The 16,866-nt window shown below is 43.4% G+C and overlaps 1 protein-coding gene across 1 annotated transcript in view; it reads right to left on the reverse strand.

The window, feature by feature from the left end:
• The window catches only part of LOC126166489 (transcription elongation regulator 1), a 245,277-nt gene that overhangs the window by 157,824 nt on the left and 70,587 nt on the right, over positions 1 to 16,866 (reverse strand). Inside the window, exons 4-5 of the mRNA XM_049920407.1 lie at positions 1,515 to 1,664; positions 123 to 300 (exon numbers count right to left, since the gene is read on the reverse strand). Coding sequence (XP_049776364.1) covers positions 123 to 300; positions 1,515 to 1,664 — 328 coding nt within the window. The remainder of the gene's footprint in view (positions 1 to 122; positions 301 to 1,514; positions 1,665 to 16,866) is intronic.

Consider the following 16,866-nt stretch of genomic DNA (forward strand, 5'->3'; position numbering starts at 1 on the left):
GCCCCAGACAAGAGTAGTCTGAAGTAAGCATCCATGTCCTGCTTGAGGAGGATGGTGCTATAGCATACAATGCAGGCTGTGGGCATTGCCTGCTCCCTGTTTCACTGAGCATTAACGCCTACCTGGTGGGCCTTGAGGTGGTCCATGATGTGGAGGCCCTCCTTGCTGATCAGGACCGCCATCAGGTTTATGCGGAGGTCCCCCCGGAGGTCCAAGTGTTGGGGCATGACCTTGCTGCTGCTGCTGAGGTGGTGGACCTTGACCTTGATTTACTCCTGCTTGCTGGGCCATCACTTCAACCTTTAATTAAAATTTCAAATGATAATCACAAATTGTCTTTTGCACTCCTCACTCTACACTTGAAATGTACAATAACATTTTTCCTACCCAAACTGTATTTATCAATGATCAGTCTAGTGACTGGTCAATTTCAAGCCACTATCACACCAAATGAAACATTACCTCCTATTTGGTAAAAACACATTGGTATGACAGCAAAATTGAGCACATGCACACAGACTACCAGTGGTACTACGTCACTGAAAACTAACTTCAGTTACTTAATTTTGCTCTCTGTATTGGTTTAAAATCCTGCTACAACTCTAAATGTGTTCAAATTTTATTTTGTGGAGCACAATATATGATCTAAGTTATTACATATGCACCACAATGATCAATGGGCCAACTGTTAGTAAATATATCGTACACAAGGAAAAATATACCAGCACAAGCAATAATTATAAAGAACTCAAGTCAAGGTTGGCAGTCACAGGTTTTACGCATTTCAAACCCAGTGATTTCTAAAACGACTTTTTCTGTACTTTATTTCATCACCATCATTTTGATCGAGACCCCACACACATCAACAATATGCCTCCTCTGCTGTGGTCTACTTCTTGCACTATCCCACAAATCATCTTTTAATATTAAGCTATAGCAGATGCCCACAAAGTCTATCACTCCATCTTTCTCTAGGCCTGGCTAGAAACCTTTCCCCAGTGTGTGTGTGAACAGAGATTATTTTGAATAAAATATTGTTTATCAGTGTACTTATTGCAACCAAATTCCAGTTTCATACTTTTGCACCTGGTAAGTTTACGAAGACAGATGAATCTGATAAAGATCATATTGCTCAAAGCCCATTATTGAATCAAATGAAGAAACTTGTGAGCAAAGGTTGTTTTAGTTTCTATGAATTCTTAAAAAATGAATTGCTGCCTTCTTCAAAGTGATCATGTACACACTCATCAAATCCTAATTGCAAAAGAAGTCAAAAAATGGTAAGAAAGAAAGAAATGAAGAGGTAAGGGAAATGTATAGAGTGGTCTGAAAAAATATTCATCAGATAAATTAATGGTAAATATAAATGGCTAAAATTTAAATCGGTCTGCTCGGTACAAATATCATTTAAAAAATCTAAACAAACTGAAAAAATCATTAACCGAACCATTTCTGGTAACCTTCAGACAAGTTTTTCTACATAAAAACAAACACCAGCAAAGGAAGAGTGTTACCTGTTCTTGTGTGATGACTTTGACATTAGGGCCCTCGGGTTTGGTCCATGTTGTCTCTCTGGTCCGAGCATTATAAAAGTAAGACTTGCCTTCACCAGTTTTTGTTTCAACCCAGATGTCTCCACTAAGATCCATACCGGGCATCACATTCTGAAAACCAGCAATAAACTACCTCACTTATCGATAATCAGTAATAATACAAAAACACTGTAATAAAGTCCAACACTAAACCAAAACTGACAAACCATATCAAAATAACGCTGTTACACAAACATAATATTACTTCAGTTTGGAAAGGTGATATAAGGCAAAAAATGATATATAACTCATCACTGTAATTTTTACATTTGACACGAGGCAACAGAGCACAAGCCATTTATAAACTTTAAACATCTAAAGTAAATAAACAACAACTACTTTCAAGATATATAATTTCTACCAAAGTCACTAAACTGTGAAACAGAGCAACAATAAATATATATTTGTAAAAGAACGGTTTTCATTAGACTTTCAAAAAGAAGAAAAAGCAACCAAACAGCTTCAGCCGGGAAATTTGATGGTTGCTGAAAAGAGTATGAAATAGATTAGACATTAATATACGAGGAAGCAGGTGATACAGTTGGTAATAATAATTGATACCAAACAATGACCCTAATGAACAAGGATTACAGTTTAAAACTGAAATAACCAGTCCAACGTGTTTCAGAAATTACAGGAAAGTCAGTTATGAGTAAAAACTGACTCTAGAATGTCATCCCAGATTGCTTCTCAAAACATGCCTCAGGCTGCGGAAGCAGTCTAACGTGTCACTGTGTCACATAGGTAAGTCAGAGGCGAGATGAAAAAACAGATATCCAGGAATGAAAGTGTGAGTTTCTGTGAACTTTTGGGTGGTTATATGGAACAACTACAGTTCCGAAAAATGGTACAAATAGATTTTTTTTTCTTTTTCTTTTACCTTTACAGGCAGATTTATTCCTTTAATATGTTATGAATCATCATCTTATCTCATAATACTGCTGCTACTGTTTCTGTCTGGACTTCCATACCTGTGTTTTACTGAATGTTTTATTGCACATACATACATAGTTGCAAGCGTTTGCTACACCTTATGCATCCAACACACAAACCAGTGCTTCATGACAAAAAAGGTCAAGAGATTTTCATATGTCGTGCTCCACTCTAACGAACATATTTTCCACGAACTATGAGCACCTGTTTCTTTTCCAGAATAAAATCCCTACTTTCTTTGCTTACAACACTGACATCATTGCTGTATTTCTGAGTGCAGAATTACAAACAAAATTGTTATGAAAGAATAAATGCCATCTGCATATACAGAGTAACTAAATTCCTTTTAAGACTTTGAGGACTTGTAGTAGGGATCACAATGGTTAATTTTAGTATAGGAACCTACGTCTGAACACACACAGTTATCTAGCTACATGCTGCTCATCATATGGGTCCACTTTCAAGAACAGGTTGATGTGACGACCACTGATGCCAACACACAAGTGGTACCTTTGCATTACGTTCAAATACACACAATCACCAATCACTGGTCCTCCAGAATCTGTCACAGCCATAACCTATGGCAGTAGATCTTCCTTGGACACATGCCTAGCAGATTCAAATAGGGAGAACATGCTAGCCAAGTGATCAAGCCACCATGACCTACCCACTGTTGCTCAAATCCTTGGTCCAGACAATCTCTGACTATATGTGAAAAATGACATGGTGTGTCCTTGTGCTGAAACCACATGCTTTGACAAACATGATGTGTCCCATCTTCCAAGAGCCCATGCAGTAAACTGTCAAGGAATCTCAAGTACACGGTGATGAATGTACCCGTCTCTAAGGGCTCCTGGTAGACTGTAACAAAGAGGGAATGCAAAGTGTGGGAAACACTGCATACAACTGACTGCACCAAGTTTAACCATACATTAACATCATGGTGACATGCTCTGCAAATGTGTCACTCACCATGGTCAACAGCACCAGACAAAAAATAAAATGTACCAACACCTTGAATTCTGTACTGTAGTGAATGATTACTAATGTACAGTAGAACAGTATGAACAAAGACCACAAGCACAACTAGTAGTGGAGTATAAATGAAAACCTGAAGCACAACAGCAACTACCAACCTCTCTGGACAGATAAACTCAACTTAATGGTGTGTAAACAAACCTGTAGTGGTCATGAGATGTCAGCTGATCAGTGAATGAAGTGTGTAACACTCTCGTCAGTGGCACTGACTAAGATGAGAGAGATTTGAACATGTCTTGTGGAATTATGCATGCAGCAGGAAAACAGTACAGTTCCAGACACGAGTTTCTATGCTGAACTTTATTGTCTTGCTCCTCAATAAAAGTCCTTAACACCTGTAAAGGTAATTTAGTTACACCTTGTATACAGAAACCTCAATAGTTATTACCTAAATGTACAGAGGGAGCCACCAACTGATTCTGACATGGGCAGGAAATTCTCATTTTTGCAGTGTTCCCACTACACTACACACAAATACATAGACGGCAGCCTACAACACTACAGTTAAGGAATGTACCTTACGAATACTGCAGGGTGAATTCTACACTCAGTTACTAATCATGTCATGAGTATGCAGGTCACAAACATATAGACCATACTCACCCAATTAGAAGACGACTGTTTTGCAAAACTGTCATTCGAAAAACACAGGGTCATCTTACAACCGCAGATAAAGCTTTGGTTGCTGAGGTCAGTATATTTACATTGTGTAAAGGCATAATATAAGGTTCGTCTTACATTCCCAGATGAAGGTTTGGGAGCTGAGGTCACACACAGATTTGACGATATCAGTATCCTAGGATGAGATGTAGTGGTACCACATTGGCAGAATGTGAAGAGAGTAGCTATGATTGGGCAGTACATTTTGTAGTACTGTCAACCATGAAAATGCATCCATCTACCACATTTGAACCACGGTTCACCTGAATCTAAATATACTTTGGACTGAACTGACTTTACAAATGAACAAATACTCAGCAACAAAACACACATCTTCAGGACAAATTAATTTTAACATAAATATGTTTGCACAGAACACTCTAAATGCAGCACAATAAATAACACGAGATTCAACAATGGTATAATAGCAGCATTGTTGATTTTCAAGACTGGTACAAATCATGAAGCACACTTTTAGCTGTAAGCAGTCTGTTTTCTTTCCGTGAAATCTTCTCGGGTGATCAGCCGAGTAAAGGCGTCGTCTTCTCGCAACGTTTCGAAGGGTTTCGTACCCATCATCTTCAAGCGAAGTGTCGAGATGCTGTGTTGCGCGGTCCTATAAAGGCTCCTGGACCAGTGACTGATTCCGGGCGCCGACCAATCAGGTACCTGCGGAATCGGCCGCCGCGCCAGTGGTGGGGGGGTTCGCGGCGCGGACCGGGCTTCGAGTCCCTGCCGGTTCCTACTACGTCTTTGACCGCTAACGTCTTCGTGCCGGAGCGTTCTCTTCTAATTTTAGTTATTGCGGGATTCCAAGCTGTACTAAGTTGGAAACCAGTGTCTCGATTGATCAGGTTGCTGTTCAACCGAATTTCTACAGCCTCTTTGAAAACCGAATCCCAAAATCCTTTAGCGTCACACAGCTTCTTCGTACCCTCAAAGAGGAAGGTGTGTCCTTCGTTAAGGCTATGTTCCGCAACCGCCGATTTTTCTGTCTGACCAAGGCGTACATGTCTAATGTGTTCCGAGCGCCTCTGCGTGATGCAGCGCTGCGTTTGTCCGATGTATTTCGTACCACATTCACATTCAATACTGTATACGCCCGGAGTCTGCAGTCCTAGGTGGTCTTTGACTGAGCCAAGTATGTCCTTAATTTTACTTGGGGCATGAAAAATTGTCTTGATGTTGTGTTTCTCCAGAATGCGGGCAATCTTGGCTGTTGGCGGTCCTGCGTATGGTAGAAATGCCAGGCATCTGGTCTCATCTTCTTCTTCCGGTGTGTCTACCTTCCTGCTCTTGTGTAGGGCGCGCGAGATTTGCGTCTCATTATAACCGTTGCTGCGGAAGGTCTTCCTTAGGTGTTGTAACTCTGCAGGTAGGCTGTCATCATCACAGATAGACTTAGCCCTGTGCACAAGTGTGTTAAGCACTGAGTTGCGTTGTGCCGGGTGGTGGCAACTCTGTGCATGAAGGTATAAATCCGTATGTGTCTTCTTCCTATACACAGCGGGACCCAAGGTGCCATCAGGGTGCTTCTTGATTAGAATGTCAAGGAAGGGCAAGCTTCCGTTTTCTTCCACCTCCATAGTGAATTGTATGTTGTTGTGTATGCTGTTCAGATGTCGCAGGAAGTCTTGCAGGTTCTCTCTGCCATGTGGCCACACGACAAAACTGTCATCCACATATCTGTGGAAGGCTTTAGGTTTCAGTGGGGCGGTGTCCAGGGCTATGTCTTCAAAGTGCTCCATGTAAAGATTAGCGATGCCTGGAGCTAAGGGGGACCCCATGGCTACACCATCCACTTGTTCATAAAATTTGCCTCCACATTTGAAGTGGGTGTTTGATAACACATGCCGGAACAGCTTTATTATGTCCTCACTAAAGCGTGTTTCGAGCAGCGCTAGGGAGTCTTCCAGCGGTACTCGTGTGAAGAGTGAGGTGACGTCAAAGCTGACAAGAAGATCTTCTTTATCCAGGCGAAAGCCTTGTAGTACCTTCACAAACTCCGCCGAGTTCTTGACATGGTGCTCACAGTGACCCACGATCGGTTTGAGCAGTTGTGCTAGGTACTTGGCTAAACCATATGTCGGTGAGTTGATGGTGCTCACTATGGGTCGCAATGGAACTCCGTCTTTGTGGATCTTAGGGAGCCCATATAGCCGCGGTGGTGCCGGTGCTCTGGGGTACAGCTTCCTGATGACGTCCTTTTCCAGTCCAGAGTCATTGAGCAAGGCGATGGTCTTGCGAGTCACGGAGGCTGTCGTGTCCTTGTCCAGTTGCTTGTAGGCAGTATCTTGTAGCAGTGAGTTTATCTTCTGCCAATAATCTTCTTTCCTCAGTATCACCGTGGCATTGCCTTTGTCAGCAGGAGCCTTCCTTTCAGCAGACGTTATGTTGTTCTTGGGCATTTTTGCCTTCTCCAGGACCCTGCACGTTTCTCTCCTAACTTCCTCAGCTGCCTCCGTAGGGAGGCCGCGCACGGCTTGCTCGATGCTGCTGATAATGTCTCGCTTAGGTAGTGTCCTGGCTACTGGAGCAAAGTTAAGTCCTCTCGACAGCACTGATATTGTGGTCTCGTCCAGTTCTTTGCCTGCCAGATTGATGACAGTCTTGGCATTGGTTGTGTGGTCGGCATGTTGCCGGGCTCCAGACAGTCTGGTGAACTTGCCACATTGTTTTTCCGTGCTTTTCTCTTGTGGATCTCACTGCTTGCATATGTGTTTCCGTCGATCCACTCCCATGTGTGAGGTGGGAGACAGGAGGCCAATCAAAGGTGTTGAGTAAGCAGCATCCTTGCGTTCTTATGTAACTCCTGCCTGGTGACCCGTATGTGTTCGCGCACCAGGGCCGCACTGGCTCGTTGTAGTATGCGTCTGGATCTTGTCGTGCTAACAGGGTGCCGCAAGTTGGCAAATTTCGGCAACACTTCTTTCTCTCGACACCGTTGTAAGAAGGCCAGTCTGCTAAGCAGCTTGCCCGCCTTGAGTCGTAGTTTCTGTAGCATCTGGTAGCTGCGATGGATATCCCCCCCGTAGAGGTATGTTAAATGTGATTTGAGACTTTCTCGGCGTATTCCATTCGTGAAATCTTCTCGGGTGATCAGCCGAGTAAAGGCGTCGTCTTCTCGCAACGTTTCGAAGGGTTTCATACCCATCATCTTCAAGCGAAGTGTCGAGATGCTGTGTTGCGTGGTCCTATAAAGGCTCCTGGACCAGTGACTGATCCCGGGCGCCGACCAATCAGGTACCTGCGGAATCGGCCGCCGCGCCAGTGGTGGGGGGGTTCGCGGCGCGGACCGGGTGTCGAGTCCCTGCCGGTTCCTACTACGTCTTTGACCGCTACCGTCTTCGTGCCGGAGCGTTCTCTTCTAATTTTAGTTATTGCGGGATTCCAAGCTGTACTAAGTTGGAAACCAGTGTCTCGATTGATCAGGTTGCTGTTCAACCGAATTTCTACAGCCTCTTTGAAAACCGAATCCCAAAATCCTTTAGCGTCACACAGCTTCTTCGTACCCTCAAAGAGGAAGGTGTGTCCTTCGTTAAGGCTATGTTCCGCAACCGCCGATTTTTCTGTCTGACCAAGGCGTACATGTCTAATGTGTTCCGAGCGCCTCTGCGTGATGCAGCGCTGCGTTTGTCCGATGTATTTCGTACCACATTCACATTCAATACTGTATACGCCCGGAGTCTGCAGTCCTAGGTGGTCTGCTGAAAGGAAGGCTCTTAAGGCCCTACGTGAGGATGAGGACACTGTCGTTCTAGCTGCTGACAAAGGCAATGCCACGGTGATACTGAGGAAAGAAGATTATTGGCAGAAGATAAACTCACTGCTACAAGATACTGCCTACAAGCAACTGGACAAGGACACGACAGCCTCCGTGACTCGCAAGACCATCGCCTTGCTCAATGACTCTGGACTGGAAAAGGACGTCATCAGGAAGCTGTACCCCAGAGCACCGGCACCACCACGGCTATATGGGCTCCCTAAGATCCACAAAGACGGAGTTCCATTGCGACCCATAGTGAGCACCATCAACTCACCGACATATGGTTTAGCCAAGTACCTAGCACAACTGCTCAAACCGATCGTGGGTCACTGTGAGCACCATGTCAAGAACTCGGCGGAGTTTGTGAAGGTACTACAAGGCTTTCGCCTGGATAAAGAAAATCTTCTTGTCAGCTTTGACGTCACCTCACTCTTCACACGAGTACCGCTGGAAGACTCCATAGCGCTGCTCGAAACACGCTTTAGTGAGGACATAATAAAGCTGTTCCGGCATGTGTTAACAAACACCCACTTCAAATGTGGAGGCAAATTTTATGAACAAGTGGATGGTGTAGCCATGGGGTCCCCCTTAGCCCCAGGCATCGCTAATCTTTACATGGAGCACTTTGAAGACATAGCCCTGGACACCGCCCCACTGAAACCTAAAGCCTTCCACAGATATGTGGATGACAGTTTTGTCGTGTGGCCACATGGCAGAGAGAACCTGCAAGACTTCCTGCGACATCTGAACAGCATACACAACAACATACAATTCACTATGGAGGTGGAAGAAAACGGAAGCTTGCCCTTCCTTGACATTCTAATCAAGAAGCACCATGATGGCACCTTGGGTCACGCTGTGTATAGGAAGAAGACACATACGGATTTATACCTTCATGCACAGAGTTGCCACCACCCGGCGCAACGCAACTCAGTGCTTCACACTTGTGCACAGGGCTAGTCTATCTGTGATGATGACAGCCTACCTGCAGAGTTACAACACCTAAGGAAGACCTTCCGCAGCAACGGTTATAATGAGACGCAAATCTCGCGCGCCCTACACAAGAGCAGGAAGGTAGACACACCGGAAGAAGAAGATGAGACCAGATGCCTGGCATTTCTACCATACGCGGGACCGCCAACAGCCAAGATTGCCCGCATTCTGGAGAAACACAACATCAAGACAATTTTTCATGCCCCAAGTAAAATTAAGGACATACTTGGCTCAGTCAAAGACCACCTAGGACTGCAGACTCCGGGCGTATACAGTATTGAATGTGAATGTGGTACGAAATACATCGGACAAACGCAGCGCTGCATCACGCAGAGGCGCTCGGAACACATTAGACATGTACGCCTTGGTCAGACAGAAAAATCGGCGGTTGCGGAACATAGCCTTAACGAAGGACACACCTTCCTCTTTGAGGGTACGAAGAAGCTGTGTGACGCTAAAGGATTTTGGGATTCGGTTTTCAAAGAGGTTGTAGAAATTCGGTTGAACAGCAACCTGATCAATCGAGACACTGGTTTCCAACTTAGTACAGCTTGGAATCCCGCAATAACTAAAATTAGAAGAGAACGCTCTGGCACGAAGACGGTAGCGGTCAAAGACGTAGTAGAAACCGGCAGGGACTCGACGCCCGGTCCGCGCCGCGAACCCCCCACCACTGGCGCGGCGGCCGATTCCGCAGGTACCTGATTGGTCGGCGCCCGAGATCAGTCACTGGTCCAGGAGCCTTTATAGGACCGCGCAACACAGCACCTCGACACTTCGCTTGAAGATGATGGGTACGAAACCCTTCGAAACGATGCGAGAAGACGACGCCTTTACTCGGCTGATCACCCGAGAAGATTTCACGAATGGAATACGTCGAGAAAGTCTCAAATCACATTTAGTCTGTTTTCTGCAGATTCAGCACTGGCAAACCGAAGATAATACATTATTATTCAGTTGGTTAATACTGCACGAACAGTAAATTATGGTGATTGATAATGGATGGAAATAATAGCCCTCATTTTGTTGAGAAACATGGATCTACAGGTTTGCATCCCATAACTGATTCACACAGACAATATGACATTCATTTTAAGTTAATGGTTGTGCACAAAGCACAGGTCACAAAAAATTGTGCAGCAGGAAGAAAATTTGATGTCACAGAAGTGACTTAATATGTAGAATCAGTTGAATAATAAACCAGAGGTCACCAGCCGTACACGCAATGAAGGCTCTCGATTAACCTAGAGATCATCTGAATGGAGGTGCTGGAAATAAAGAGGAATTTTCTAAATACATGTGCCTACAACTTCAAATGAAGTTTGAGTTGGTGTGTGATAACGGTGTAAATGATGGGGCTTACGTTGTGATGCAGAACAACACTGGCTCTGCACTTGGCACGGTTCTTGGTTTATCATGTCATATAATCTACTTAAGAAAACACCACAACTTTTTACGATGTATAATGTTAAGTTTTTTTCTTGCAGATGTTGTGATAAGTTTACAGAAAACATTTTGGAAATTCGATTAGTCACAGTATGTAACAAATAAAAAATGTCTCGGGGAAGCTTTTCAGAAGTAATAGGCAATCCTATATTCAAGGTTGTCTTATAATAAGGTAAATGTGATATATACTCTTCAGCATACTGACTTATGTTTAATCGACATTTTGTTTCTCTAGGGCTACTAATACGTTTTGTTGACAGTGTTCTCAAAATTTATTAATCCCAAACAAGGCTGTAATTCATTCACACTTCTATGTTCAATTTGTGAAAAAACAAATTAATGCATAGGAAATGGCAGTCTCAGTGCTCTCAGGAAGGGGAGAAATCTGTCTAGTAATTTAAGTAATAATGGGAAGGATAGATTGCTATTCACTGTAGAGACGACATGTTGAGCTGCAGACATGCACAATGAAAAAAGTGTTACACATCAAGCGCTTTCAACCACAGCCTTCATCGAAAAAGAGAAGGCGCACACGCGCGCGCGCACACACACACACACACACACACACACACACACACACACACACACCATCTCTGGTTGCTCAGGCCAGTTGTTGTTGTTGTTGTTGTTGTTGTGGTCTTCAGTCCTGAGACTGGTTTGATGCAGCTCTCCATGCTACTCTATCCTGTGCAAGCTGCTTCATCTCCCAGTACCTACTGCAGCCTACATCCTTCTGAATCTGTTTAGTGTATTCATCTCTTGGTCTCCCTCTACAATTTTTATCCTCCACACTGCCCTCCAGTACTAAATTGGTGATCCCTCGATGTCACAGAACATGTCCTACCAACCGATCCCTTCTTCTAGTCAAGTTGTGCCACAAGCTCCTCTTCTCCCCAATTCTATTCATTAGTTATGTGATCTACCCATCTAACCTTCAGCATTCTTCTGTAGCACCACATTTCGAAAGCTTCTATTCTCTTCTTGTCTAAACTATTTATCGTTCACGTTTCACTTCCATACATGGCTACACTCCATACAAATCCTTTCAGAAGCGGCTTCCTGACATTTAAATCTATACTCGATGTTAACAAATTTTTCTTCTTCAGAAATGCTTTCCTTCCCATTGACAGTCTACATTTTATATCCTCTCTACTTTGACCATCATCAGTTATTTTGCTCCCCAAATAGCAAAACTCCTTTACTATTTTAAGTCTCATTTCCTAATCTAATTCCATTAGCATCACCCGACTTAATTCGACTACATTCCATTACCCTTGTTTTGCTTTTGTTGATGTTCATCTTATGTCCTCCTTTCAAGACACTGTCCATTCCGTTTGACTGCTTTTCCAAGTCCTTTGCTGTCTCTGACAGAATTACAATGTCATCGACAAACCTCAAAGTTTTTATTTCTTCTCCAAGGATTTTAATACCTACTCCGAACTTTTCTTTTGTTTCCTTTATTGCTTGCTCAATATACAGATTGAATAGCATCGGGGATAGGCTACAACCATGTCTCACTCCCTTCCCTACCACTGCTTCCCTTTCATGCCCCTCGACTGCCATCTGGTTTCTGTAAAAATTGTAAATAGCCTTTCGCTCCCTATATTTTACCCCTGCCACCTTTATAATTTGAAAGAGTATTCCAGTCAACATTGTCAAAAGCTTTCTCTAAGTTTACAAATGCTAGAAACGTAGGTTTGCCTTTCCTTAATCTTTCTTCTAAGAAAAGTCGTAGGGTCAGTATTCCCTCACGTGTTCCAACACTGCTACGGAATCCAAACTGATCTTCCCCGAGGTCGGCTTCTATCAGTTTTTCCGTTCGTCTGTAAAGAATTTGCATTAGTATTTTGCAGCTGTGACTTATTAAACTGATAGTTCGGTAATTTTCACATCTGTCAACACCTGCTTTCTATGGGATTGGAATTATTATATTCTTTTTGAAGTCTGAGGGTGTTCCGCCTGTCTCATACATCTTGCTCACCAGATGGTAGAGTTTTGACAGGACTGGCTCTCCCAAGGCTGTCAGTAGTTCTAATGGAATGTTGTCTATTACGGGGGCCTTGTTTCGACTCACGCCAGACAAACTGAATTGGAACAACACTCTGAAGTGGAGTGGGGAAGGAGGGCGGACAGTGTAGTACAGGTGAGGGAAGGGGAAACAGTGCTGTATGGCAGAGTGTCTAAGGACTAGAGACAACAGAAAATGCTACGTAGTGCATCATCAGGAGGCCATTGGGGAGGGATGGAGGGATGGAGGGAGAGATGGAAGGTGGGAAGGGAAAAAAGGGAGCAGAAAGAATAGGGGAAGAGAAAGGTAAAAGATCAGTGGGTGCACTGGCAAAGAGCAGAGCACAATGAAGATGGAGAAGTCAGTGGGAGGACGTGATAGGAAGGAGGGGATTGAAACTGTCATATGTGTGGGAATGATAGATTACCACAAGTTGAGGCCGGGATGATTTTGAGAGCAAAAAAATGTGTTGTAAGCGTAACGCGTAACACCCATCTGAGCAGTTGAGAAAAGCTGGTGATAATGGGGAGGATCCAGATGGGATGGGTTGGACACTGAGATGGCCCACTTTGTAGTTAACTGGTTGGTAGTCATACCACTGTAAAATGCTGAGTAATGATTGCAGCAAATGGCTCCTTTGACAGGTGGTCCGGCCTCAGAGGGTAGGTCAGCCTGTTGACAAGAGTGGAATAGGGAGTACTGGTTGGTAGATTGGGCAGGTCTTGCACCTGGGTTATCCACAAGGATATGATCACTGTGGCAAGGGGTTAAGTAGTGAATGGCATTCAGATGGACTAGGATGTTGCTGAGGTTGGGATGGGCAACAGAAAACTGCTTTAGGATATGTGGGAAGGATATTGGGTAGGATATACGTGATATCAGAGCACGATGACAGATGAAGAGGATGTGATTCACTTGTACCAGTCCAGGGTGGTATTGGATGATTGGGGAGAGGGGGGGGCTTCCTTTGTAGCCACTTTTTTTGGGAGGGGGATTGGTGTGGGGGGGGGGGGGGGGGATTTGGGGTGTTTGAGGATATGGCACAGGAAATATGCCGACAAGGTTTCGGGGATAGTGCCTGACTGTGACTGTCAGCATAATGGGCATGTCACTGCATACACACTAGAGGTGGGCCAAATGGTTATTCTGGAGTAACCGTTATCACACTTCCAGTTATTCTTTGATAACCATTATTGTTAACGGTTATTAATAACTGCCAAGTTATTTTTCGCTAGCGAATGCAGAATACGCCGAGGCGATACAGTTAAATAACAACCATCAGTTTAGTTATCAGTATAACTGCGAATAGTGTGAAATGGCAGGAATGTCCTATGAATCGTGTCATAACCTTAGCTTATTAACTCCGGGTACATTTTAGTTGATGTTAGAATGATTATTAGTGTTTCATATTATATGTTTGTAGGTTATCGGTCACTATTAGAAATATTATCTTCGCAGCTGCAACAGAAAATACGCGGTACTTCGCCACAGCACTGTTTAAGTAAAATGTTAACAATATGTGTTTTTAAGTATGAAGTAATATGTAAACTGCATACTGTAGGTTAAATTCGAAGCTTAATTTCTTGTGCTGCTCATATAATAGAATAAAGTGTACAGCTATGTAATACAACAAAAAATATACGTAATGTGACAGATTCGTTTACTCCTGTGCTGTAAAAGATAGTCCTATTGGGGAAAGTGTGAGTACGCTAATCCAAGTTTTATGTGAGATTTGGAAACTGCTCGATTTCTCCAGCTACAGCATGTTTATAACATATGAAGACATGCAGATCAAAAAGGTTGACAGTGTTACATTTCTGGGACTACAACTCGATAATAAATTCAGTTGGGAACGGCATACCCCATTTTTTCACTCTATTATTTCATAAGGGAGCATATTCTGTGGTAACTCATCAAACGTAGCAAAAGTTTTTCGCATGTAAAAGCGTGTAATAAAAATCGTTTGTGGTATAAATTCAAGAACATCATGTAGGAACCTGTTCAAGGAACTTTGTATTCTAACCACTGCTTCCTAGTATATTTATTCCTTAATGAAATTTGTTACAAGTATTTCGAACCAATAGCTCAATACATAATATCAGTACTAGAAATAGGAACAGCAATCTACATAAAGACCTAAAATCGCCTACCTTGGTCCAAAAGGGGTCCAATATTCAGGAACATGCAATTCAATAAACTGCCAGCAAGTCAGCAACCATTAAAAACTTGGTTTCAGATAAAGCACGGTTTACAGTATGTTTGAAAGACTAAGATACAGAAGTGTCTGATTCCACCCATCTTCAATATGCCAGAAATGGCTATTTTAAGTGTGTCTATGACGTTACTGCATACACATGGCAACAAACACTAAGATACATATAAGTAATACAATAACATCTCCCACCAAAAATACAATCAAACCAACGGGACAACTGCGGGAAGTTGGGGGTTTTAGGGTGAGGACAAGCTAGTAATGACCGTGCCGTTATGACATTCACACACCACAACACCTTTACGTCGAAGCAGACGGGTGGAATCTGACGCTTCCAATGACCCCTCCTTCTACTCTGTAGATGAATATCTTAACAGAGACTGATAGACCAGCTTACGTAAAAATTCTGTTATATTTCAGTTTTGAGTGCACTTGGTTGCAACAGTCAAGATCGGGTATTCTGTGTATGATAAATTTATGAAAAGTGCGTAACTGTTTTATTCTGACAGTGTATCAATTCTGTAAATATTGGGAGTTACTGTAATATATTCACATATTTTGACAATCTCCTGACAAATGATGAGTATAATAATTATAATATTCAACTGTATTATGTTATACTTTCTGACATGTTATTTGTCATTCGTGATGGCCAGCGACTATTTTCGAAGAAGTACGTAAATATTTGTTCGCTCCAGTAACTATCGTCTCTGAAATATCACCGGGGTCTAAGACTGCAGACACTGTCAGGAACACAGACACACAGTTATTCCGTTACCAACTTCCAGGCTACCTGTAATTGTAGCCCGATAACTGCCAGAGAGCGAGAACTGTGAGCCAATAACAATAACTGCCAGAGGAAAATACCAATCTCTGACAGTTATTTCCATAGTCGCTCGAATTCCTTATGGTACCTCTCTTTATACTACCCGTCCAAGCGAAATTGACATATGAGGTGGTGGCTCAAGGGAACGACCGTACTTGTTAATGCCTGTACTGCGGCTCCTATCAGCCACCGCTCGGACATTAACTTTATTTAATTGTTTGTGCTAAAAGTAACGAAGGCGCACAATATAGTACACAGTTCTTATCAACAGATGGTGCGCAGTCTCACAGTTATTCCCATGGCCTATAGAACACCTTCAAAATGGTCTACCCTCTCCTTCGTTCCTAGCCAGATCTCCGATGAGTTGACGGGAAAGCGTAGTACGATCTTCGGTCAACAGATGGTGCGAGGCACTGTTGACATTAGACAGTTACTGAAATAACTGCCTGTATCAGAGGAACGGTTATCGCAGTAACTGTTACTTCTCAGTAACCGGTTATTAGTTACGTTATTTTTGCCACCTCTAATACACACCATCCCCGGGTGGCTAGGCTTTATGGGAAGGATTTTGTGATGTGGAAGGGATGGCAACTATCGAAATGCAGGTACTGTTGGTTATTGGTGGGTTTAATGTGGACAGAGGTGTGGATGGAGCCCTCAGAGGGGTAGTCAAGGTCCAGGAAAGTGATATGTTGGGTTGAGAAGGACCAAGTGAAATTGCTGGCAGAGAACGTGTTGAGGTTGTGAAGAATGAAGATAGGGTGTCTTGGACCTCAGCCCAGGTCATGAAGCCAGCATCAATGAACCTGAACCAGATAAGGGGTTTGGGGTTTTGGGAGGCTAGGAAGGTTTTCTGTAGATGGCCCATCAACAGCCGGTATTGGATGGTGCCATGCAAATGCCCATGACTGTACTGCAGATTTGTTTGGATACCTTTCCTTCAAATGAGAAGCAGCTGTGGGTTAGTAAATAGCTATTAAGGTGTGTGGGGAATGAGGTAGTGGGTGTAGAGTCTGAAGGAGAATTGGAGAAGTAGTGTTCAATAGTAGCAAGAACAGGGTATGATGGATGTTGGCATATTGGGAAGTGACATCAGCAGTGATGAGTTGGGATCCAAGAGGTAAATGGGTAGGGACAATGGGGAGCCTGTGAAGGAAGTGATTGTATCTTTGATGTGGGAGGATGGATTTGGGCAATATGTTGGAGGTATTGATCAGTGAGGGCTGAAATTCTTTCAGTGGGAGCTCAATAAGCAGTTACAACGGGGCATCCAGGATGGTTGGGTTTGTGGATTTTGGGGAGCATGTAGGAGGTGGGTGTGTGGCAAGTCACAGGGATTATGAGGGAAATGGATTTGTGGGAGAAGTTTTGGGAAGGGCCTAAGGCCTTAAG

The sequence above is a fragment of the Schistocerca cancellata genome, chromosome 1, assembly GCF_023864275.1.
Source record: "Schistocerca cancellata isolate TAMUIC-IGC-003103 chromosome 1, iqSchCanc2.1, whole genome shotgun sequence".
Lineage (NCBI taxonomy): Eukaryota > Metazoa > Arthropoda > Insecta > Orthoptera > Acrididae > Schistocerca > Schistocerca cancellata.